This window comes from Manihot esculenta, chromosome 15 (genome assembly GCF_001659605.2).
Source record: "Manihot esculenta cultivar AM560-2 chromosome 15, M.esculenta_v8, whole genome shotgun sequence".
Lineage (NCBI taxonomy): Eukaryota > Viridiplantae > Streptophyta > Magnoliopsida > Malpighiales > Euphorbiaceae > Manihot > Manihot esculenta.
The window spans coordinates 2,522,410-2,532,268 of NC_035175.2; the positions used below are offsets into that span (position 1 = coordinate 2,522,410).

General features: G+C 38.8%; 1 protein-coding gene across 2 annotated transcripts; it reads left to right on the forward strand.

The window, feature by feature from the left end:
• The first annotated feature begins 5,853 nt into the window (after positions 1-5,853).
• On the forward strand, positions 5,854-9,515 carry LOC110600860 (VAN3-binding protein). Of its 2 annotated transcripts, none has more exons than XM_021737765.2 (7): positions 5,854-6,286; positions 6,775-6,885; positions 7,545-7,983; positions 8,116-8,334; positions 8,498-8,547; positions 8,784-8,841; positions 9,005-9,515. In XM_021737765.2, the coding sequence occupies exons 1-7, from the start codon at positions 5,993-5,995 to the stop codon at positions 9,217-9,219; spliced, it is 1,386 nt and encodes a 461-aa protein (XP_021593457.1). In that variant the 5' UTR covers positions 5,854-5,992; the 3' UTR covers positions 9,220-9,515. The 2 variants fall into 2 exon arrangements, with proteins under 2 accessions (XP_021593457.1, XP_021593458.1); XM_021737766.2 differs by having other exon boundaries at positions 5,922-6,286; positions 6,778-6,885.
• The last annotated feature ends 344 nt before the right edge of the window (positions 9,516-9,859 follow it).

Sequence of the window (9,859 nt, forward strand, 5' to 3'; positions counted from 1 at the left end):
TGATGACGTAGCACAGGCATGCCACAAAGCCACGCGCAAATTAGCAGAAGAAAAAAAAAAAAAAAACGAAAATCCAGGGTGGTGGCTGCATGAAATAAAAAGAGAGAAAGAAGATGTTAAAATTGTCAGGGCACTCTCCTATCGTCTGTTGGGTTGTCTGGTTCAGAAAAAGCCAACGCCTCAGTCTTTGGTTCCATGTAAGAGTACGCTCTCACAGACCACAGTCCCGTTAGCTTCACCTGCTCCTCTGATTCCACCATCATCGTCCTATTCGCCATCCTCTGCACTCCGTCCAATGTGTTTCTAACTTTAATTTAGATGGGAATGTCAATATCTATCGCCTCTTTCTATCCCATTCCAGAATTCCTCTCCTACCCCGCAAATTCACTCTCTACTGCCGTACGTTTTATGAAAGCTCAGCTCCTTTGGATTTTCTATGTTACATATACAAAATTGTGTTTTTCCTCATGTAGATGCCAAAAGACATGGAATTACCTTGTCCGACATCCTTTTTATTTTCCTTCCATTTGCATGCATGTCATTTATTATTTCATTGCACTCATAACTACCACAGATGATAGCAAATAAATGCTAAAAATCTAAACTTTACAAATGATAATTTGAAGTTTTACAATGCTAAAACATAAACTTATTGTTATTAAATTAAAATTCATTGGTTTCTTTAATTTTTTTTTTTTCTGAAAAAAGGCTATGACATGAGTAATGAATGCAAGGCCTGTATAGTTGCCATCAATCCATTAAGATAGCTGGAATTCCTCCCTGTTACATGAACAATATAATTGAGGTGAAAGATTTTATTTACCACATTTATAGTCGATATTGGACCACAACATTCAAATTTGTTTATGCTATCCCAAGCGGAGGTAATTGCTTTTTAAGGAAAATGAGTTTTAAAGATTCGAAAAATAATTAAAAGAATTAGAAAATAAAGAAAGAAACCAGCATGGGTCTCAATTGATAACGCCATGTGGAAGTTGTGTGGCTTTCTCCCATGCCAATGATTGATGGTAACCATTCACTGGTGGCTGTTCTCAGGTTTTCTTCAGAAAAAGTTTTTCATTAATTACTCCACATGGTTACAGATCACAGGTTATATTCGAGTCCCTACAAATAATTAATCAATAATTTCTTTATTTTTTTTCAATCAGCTATATGAATTGGATCTTATTTCGAATTTAGTGGCAATTTAATATAATTCATACCAAAAGCTGATATGAGCAAATGAGGGAGGGAGTTGTTGACACGGGCGTTTGCGGTTGCTTTGTAACTTGTAAGATATAAGTTGAAGGGAAGGAGAGAGTCAAAGTCAATCGGGATGGGGAGATACAAGTCAAACATCCAGGACGAGCTGTGTCTGAGGATATACAGCAAATCCTTCCACATCATTAAAATACCAGAATGTACTGCAAACGCTGATCCGCATCCTCACCGCACTTTCGTATCTCCCACCCTCGCAGATTTCACCGTTTTCTTGCTGACTTTTTATTTTCTGATTTTTTTTAATCAGAGGTTTAATAACTGAAAAATAATTAGTGGATTATGGTGCGAGACATAACCACTTTCTTACTATATAAATGAATAATTTTATGGTAATTGTGATTAAATTAAAACTATTTCGAATAAACCGTTCGACCATAACTAAATTTAAATAAAAAAAATGATTCAAACCGTGGAGGCTAAAAACAAAATCTAAAATCAAATCCAAATCGGACCATGAGCAAAACTAAATAAGTCCACATGGATGCATGTCATGCCCTAAATAGACGAATCAACTAGCTGTAAGTGTCATCTAAATGGACTAATCAAAAGATTCCAAATCCCATTTAATCACAACAAAAGCCTTTTAAATGTAAATTCTAAGTTTCTAAAATAAATTATTTTAATAACTTGCATATTTTTTAAGAGAAAAGAATGATGCAAGAAGACCTTTATATTTAAATTGGTGGGACATTAGTGATAATTTTGAATATTAATAATATTTAACACTTTAAAATATATATTTTAGCTTTTAATAAGAAATTCAGGGAGTAGATAATTTAATTTAATATAATAAAAATTAATAAGTGAAAAAATATGATTATTGAGTTTCGAATATCTGTTTACAGGCTACTAAATTCGTGTAGGAAGACCGGACCATATGTAACGATCCCAAAATGGACCGTCACCGGCGCTAGGATTCAGGTCGGCTTAAGGCCGCCAGAACCCGTAGCAAGCCTGCTATACTCTCTGTGTACCTGTAAAGCTCATACATGATTATACATTTTCTGTGAAAATAAAAACTTTTTTCTGAACCAAGACTTAACATGTGCATGCACTATCTCTGTACTCTGTACTCCTGACTAGAGCTTGCTCTAGATGGGTTAACTCATACCTGTTAAGCCTGATGTTTCACATACAGTAAAACATATATACATATACAGATTATGTACAGAACAAACATCACTAAGTCAAGCACATTTCTAATTTTATACACAACTATTACATCTCTTTAATATTACATGTCCACTCTAAACTATTACAAATCTCTTTACTCTTTCTGTACTCTGTGGATCTCCTCTGTATACTGTACACTGAACTTGCAAAACTGGGGTTAAGGGAGTGGGATGAGCTCTATAGCCCAGTGAGTAGAACAGTAAAACATCTCAGTAAAATATGATCTCATGGAATGCACCATATCACAAACAATCCACATCAAGGGTCAACCTGTCACCACATAGTCCCGGAAACTCTGCCGTGCCAGGGCGTAGAATCGAGCACCTGGTCTTCCTGTCATATATGTATATGTGTATATAACACCTCTGTACTTACCATTGCCAGGGCGTAGTCAAAGGCTCCTGGACTTCTCTCAGAGACTATTGGATCATTCAGCATTCACCCACAACAACAATTAATTATGCAATGCAACATATTCGTGAATTCTAATGCAAACAACCTGCTGTATATTCATGATGCATGAACTATGCTGAAAGCAGTTTATGTCTCAATTAAAAGTATTCAGTTTAGTTCCACTCACCTCTGGCTAACTGGACTGACTCTGCTGGCTCTGAAAACTCTGGCGCAGTACTCACTGCTGCTCTCTCTGGTTCCTCTGGTCTGTACCTATACAGATGGACTCAAATGAGGGACCAAACTAGTTTATGAACAACTCTATACAACTCCCCAAGAATCCCCTTAAACTCACTCTAACATCCATGCAAAGCATGCAAAGGAAAGCTGGACAGGACATTTTCGGCGGCAGGTTCGGCGACCGAAAGTCCTCTCCAAAGATGAAACTCAAGCACCTTCGGCGGCCGAAGCTCTACTTTCGGCAGCTGAAGCTCTACTTTCGGCAGCCGAACCCTTTTGGGGGCAAGTTTCGGAGGCCAAAAGGCACTCCAGAGACGAAAGTCTTTGACCTTCGGCGGCCGAACTTCCCTCCAGAGCCGAAAGTCCAAAAGCTCGGGGGCAAGCTTGGGCAGCCGAAGCCACCTCCTCATGGGTTCGGCGGCCGAATGTACCTTCGGCGGCCGAATCTGAGTTCATCCGCAAGGCAGAAACTTGCTCTGCCTCTCGCCAAAAGCACCAAAACCCTCTCAATCTCAACCACCTCAATTCCTCAACTTGCATATACCCAAGTATATGCTCAAAGGGGTCAAAAACTACCTTACAACCCCAAACACACAACACATACAAAACAAAAATAAGCTTTACTCACAAAATCATCAAAACCTCACAAATAACCCTATTCATGCAACTCTCCCCCAAAACCACATAAAACCTTCAGAAAACATAAAAACAAGCTCAGGATCTTCACTTACCTCTTGAAACCAAGAAGATGAACGATCCTAACGTGGAGTTTTGGAGCAACTCTCCTTCAAACTCTCCAAACTTCACAACTTTGAGTGTTTAGCTTAAAACCTTCAAAATACCATAAAAACTAATCAAATCTTTGCAAGATTGGATGAAAAACATGAAAGAATACTCACAAAGGACAGGGTCTCACCTCAGAACGTGAAAGAAACTGTGATGTTTATCCTTTCAACCGACTGAGGGCCATTTATAGGTGGCTGGCCAGACCACCTTCGGCGGCCACACGTGAAACCGAAAGCCATGCATGTTCGGCGGCCGAACCTCAACTTCGGCGGCCGAACCTGGCTTTTCTGCCTTGGTTCATTTCACTCAAAAACTCATTTCCTTATGCTTTAAAACTTATGAACATATCAAAACAAGATAGAAAAACATAAATCGAACCCTCTAGAGACTTCCGGCATCCGAAACTCCATCGGAAAGTAGAATTCCGATGCCGGACTCTAGCCGGGTATTACACCATAGTTTTATCACATACCACTATATCGTTCGTCTACTAGCGCTTTTGAACAAATAAGCCGGACAGATTAGGATTTGGATCCATCGGAGAGATATTTAACTCAAATGATTTGATGGGTTAGTATGGTAACAAACCCCTATATATTTGGTATCGTGTCTACATGACGCCGAAAAAAATTAAATGGTCGTTTGACAATGAGAAAATACACGGTACATCCATTTGTACGGTCTAGCGTGATGTTGACAAGATATACTATAGTATGACGGCGGTTACAAGTCATTAAAGGACAAAATAAAAATGAATAAAATAATAAAAGTATGGACCAGTTAGACTAAGTACACAAATACATATCTTGAATCTACCCTCTATTGGATATCAAGATATCCATTAGCGTCGTTTGTGGGGATAAAGGAGATCCTTTTATAACCAAAGTTCTCATACTCACTATACTCACCATACCCACTGAGATCCGCATGGCCAATCACGACAAAAATTATACCAGAAACATCCTAAATGATCTGAATTCTGCTCAGGAAGGACCACAGTTTTCATTTTCCAGCCCTACCACCCCACTGAATCAATCACCTGTGTTGTTTAACCATTCGCCAAACTCAACAGGAACCATGCCTCGAACCACCCTATCTGACCATGAGCTATAAAACATAACTCTCCAACTCCAAAATACTGCTTATTGGTTATGGCAGATATTACAACAAAAGGGACTCAGTACCCTATTGAGCATATTACCAGTAACAAAGGAGATTCAGCCCGGATAAAGGAGCACTTAATAACTATTGGGTCTCGGATATCTTGGCCACAGTTAAGCCCATGTAGAAAGGCCGAACCGTAACCTCATCAAAGCACACCATGTGAGTTCATCCAATAGTGCACGATCCTGATTTTGGGCAAATAGGCCGGATAGAGTAGGATTCGGATTCATCAGAGGGAGATTCAACTTAATTGACTTGATGGATCAGTGGGATACAGACTCCTATATATTGGAAATCGTGTTTACATTGAGCCTATCAGAGAGAGATTCAGCTTAATTGACTTGATGAGTCAGTGAAATCCAGACTTCTATATATTAGAGATCGTGTTTGTATGGCGCCGGAGAGAATTAAATAGTCGTTTGACGATGGAATAAGATATAGTAAATCCATACATAAAATATAATGTAATAGAACAGTGATTATATATCATTAAAAAATAAAATAAAAAAATAAAAAAAAAGTATGGACCAATTAGACTAAATTTATAAATAAGTACGTTAAGTTTATTTTCTAATTGAATTGATGATAAAATTTTATTAATTTAAAATATAATGCATAAAAAATATATTTATTTAGACAAATCAATTTTTATAAAATGTAAGTGAAACTCGTATTATTAAATGTATAATGAATTCGATCCGAACGGATTGATATTTATTAATTTTATTTTTTAAATGAGAAATAGATTAAGGTTTATGAGATCACATATGGGATCTTTATTTTCTTCTTTTTATCATTATCTTTGATCGAAATCTTAAAGAAAGCACATAGGAGCTGACATCTTAGTCAGATTTGTCTCATAACACCTTCCTCTATAAAAGCAGCCACCCAACCATTTCTCCAGTAACGACGCCACTTCAGCAAAATACACACGCTCTCTCTCTCTTCTCTTAGAATGGACAAACCCATGACTGAGCCATGGCGCCCGGACTTGGCTCTTTTCCGTCCTCCGGAGACTCCAAGTGAACCCATGGAGTTCCTATCTCGTTCGTGGAGTGTGTCGGCCTTTGAGGTTTCAAAAGCCCTTGCGCCGCCACAAATGGTTCTTGCTAAGACCATGAGTGGTTGTACTATACAGGAGGACATTGCTGGAGAGTTAGAGGAGAGTGCTACTGTATCTGGGAACCCATTTTCTTTTGCTTCCTCTGAGACCTCTCAAATGGTCATGGAAAGAATCATGTCACAGTCGGTGAGTTATGCGAAACAGAGAGCTAGAGGATAAAGAGTTAAAAGACAACTTATGGGATTTTTGCTGTTTGGCTCTTGGTCTTAAAGTTCTAGCTTATGTTTTGTTTTCTTCTCTCTCGTTGATTGACTAGTTTTGTCCCTTATTTAGTTTGGTGGTGTTGTTGCAGAGTTTTGGCTCTTCTGGGTGCTGGGTTTGAATATTTTTGACAAATTGTTTTCTAATTTAACATTTCATTTCCTATGGTATTGGTTTTGAAGTAAACATAGTGGAATTTTTGTATAACTCAACTGGTATTGAAACTTGAAGTGAGATTTGTAACATTTTTATTTCACTCCTGCCAGTCTTTTGTTCCAAGGAAATCAAACCGCTGTTATGAAATTGCTCAATAATCTCTTCTCCATTTCACTACTGAAGAGTAAATTCCATTATCGCCACCTTGGATTTCCTCAAAATTTATAACGCGCCTTCTTTTGTGCCTCTTAATGCAGCAGGAGGTGTCCCCACGCACTTCGGGCAGGCTCTCACACAGCAGCGGCCCTCTTAATGGTTCCTTAACCGACAGCCCTCCTGTCTCTCCGTCCGAGATAGACGACGTTAAGGTACATAAATTTTGTGTGTATCCTCTTGTTGTTTAAGCACTTTTTGGCTTCTACAAAGCACGATTACTGAGCTACACTGAGTACTGACTCGTTCATGCCCAAGAAGACAAATCTCAGGCTTTCTCTATAACCAATGTTCCCTTTAATCTCCTCCGGAAGCAATAGTTTTGTTTCCTTTTCTTAAAATATGCTTTCCTTCGGTGGAAAGAATATCTGGCCCAGTTCTAGTTATATATATATTTTTAATTTTAGCGAAAATTCGGAGGACGTTATTTGTTTGATTTTGATGAAGCATATAATTACCTAATTGACCTTGCGGTTTTTGACACAAGTCCAAAGGATGGAAGAAAATAGAAACTGCCTATAAGAAATCTGTTGTGGACCTTTGATTCTGTCAAAACGTGGTTATGTTTAGTTCCCTATCCGAATTTGTTAAAACAATTACAGAGCTTTCCATTTATGGCTTATGTACCTTCCCCATCAAACATACCTGCTTGGGACGATTAATTATTGGTTAATTAATTTTTGTTGTTGCCCGTGAATTTTGTTTTTCGATTCTTCAATGGTTTATCATGATGCACAAGAGAAACAAATCGGAAATTTTGCCTCGTCCAAATGGTAATTTGATGAGACAATTCAATTGCTTTTCTTCTCGGCAGTATTCCCGTCCAAATAATAACGTTAACACCCAGTTTCGTACGCCCTCTGTAACGCCTGGTGCTGCCATTAGTGCCGTCGGAGGTGGTGGTGGTGGTAAGACTGTTGGTAGGTGGTTGAAGGACAGGAGAGAGAAGAAAAAGGAGGAGGCCAGGGCCCAAAATGCCCAGCTTAACGCTGCTATCTCTGTAGCTGGCGTCGCTGCAGCTGTTGCAGCTATTGCTGCAGCTACCGCAGCTTCTTCTGGGAATGGGAAGGATGAGCAAATGGCGAAGACTGATATGGCGGTGGCGTCTGCTGCCACATTGGTTGCAGCCCAGTGCGTGGAGGCTGCGGAGGCCATGGGGGCGGAACGCGACCACCTAGCTTCCGTTGTAAATTCTGCTGTAAATGTGCGGTCTCCGGGCGATATAATGACATTGACAGCCGCTGCAGCGACGGGTAAATTGACCTGTTTAACTGTTCAATTTCAATTAATCTACGCCAAAGCCATCATATTATATGGCATTCATGGGACTTTGTGAATGTATTTATATCGACAGATTTTATCTTGTGCATGTTATATTATTGCAGCTTTACGTGGGGCGGCAACGTTGAAGGCCAGGGCATTGAAGGAGGTGTGGAACATAGCAGCAGTTATTCCTGTGGATAAAGGATTAGGTTTTGGAAGCGGAAATGGTAGTTCTAATGGCAGTTTCAGTGGTGAACTTGTGCCTGAAGAAAATTTCCTGGGCATCTGTAGTAGGGAATTGCTAGCCAGAGGCTGTGAACTCCTCAAGCGAACTCGTAAAGGTGAGTAATGTTTCTGATTGTTGCAATTCCCTTGTTAGCTTCTTTTTCTTGACATGAAATGGATATATTGTTGAGCAATTCAAAATTTCTGTTTTCTTTTTGAACTTGATGTTGTTACTTATGGAAGAAGGGGATTTTGATTATTTTTTTGTAATTAATGCAGGTGATCTTCACTGGAAAATAGTTTCTGTTTATATCAACAGAACGAATCAGGTACAGGCCTCTAAATCCGAACAATCATTCTCAGGGTGTTGTTTAGAAATATGAAATGATGTTTAATTATTTGGGAATGATGGCTGTTATGAATGTGAATCTGATGAGGAAAAAGGGATCAGGACAAAAGCTAAAGCTCTCTGATCATTACTATGAAATAAATGGATCTGCTTTGTTTCTAATTTCTGTTTTCTTCTCTAACCAACCTTTAACTTTTGAAACTTCTTTTTGTGCAGGTTATGTTGAAGATGAAGAGCAGACACGTTGCTGGGACCATAACCAAAAAGAAAAAGAGTAAGTATCATTGCTTGTTTTTTCTCTAGTAAAGGGAAAAACGGAATTGGATGGGTGGGTCTTCTTCCATTTAGGGATTTGAGAAAGTTGAAATGGCATTAAAGTGTAAAAGATGAGAAGGGATAATCTTTAAATTCCTCATTTTGGCTTTTTGAACTTGCAGATGTGGTGTTGGAGGTGATCAAAGATATTCCTGCCTGGTCGGGACGCCACTTGCTCGTGGGCGGCGAGAATAGGCGATATTTCGGATTGAAAACTATATTGCGGGGCGTTGTCGAGTTCGAGTGCCCGAATGAGAAGGAATATGATATGTGGACTCAGGGTGTGTCGAGGCTTCTGGCCATAGCAGAAGAGAAGAACAATAGACATAGAATTTAACTTCCATATGAGGGGCAAAAGCTTGGGAATTGGGAAAGGGAATACTGGGATAACTGGTGTAAATATATGGCCCTTTTGAACGTCAATGTTTATAGTGTTGGTTGGGCTATATATATATAAATATATATTTGTTTTGTTCCTATATTTTGTGGAGGAGGAAAAATGATAGATTTTAGTTATATTCATATTAGGGCATCTCTTTTTGTTTAGTGGAGTGGGAATGTGTTTTTGTTTTTGAACTGGAAAAGTATGGCGGTTTGAATCAAAGAAAAGCAGGAACCATGTTATGAAAGCAATTGTTTATTTCAGTGAACAGTAAATGAAAGGGTTAAGTTGGACTGGGGTGGTCAAAAGGGGGGAATTAAAGGACGAAGAGCCCACGTTGATGATAGTAGAATATAGAATTAAAATACAAGATAAAGGTATTATGTGCTTTTGTTTTATATTATCTGTGGCCCTGGTTTTTGTCCCCAATATCGTCATAGGGCCCTGGGTACTTTGCTGTGGAGGCATGATTGTGTAGATTTGTTATCTTTCACTTTATCAAATAATTTGACTGCATTAGGTGAATGGAAGGGCTTTTGCAAATATTTAATTAATGTAAAAAGTATGATTGGATCCTCAATGTCCGAGGAATATA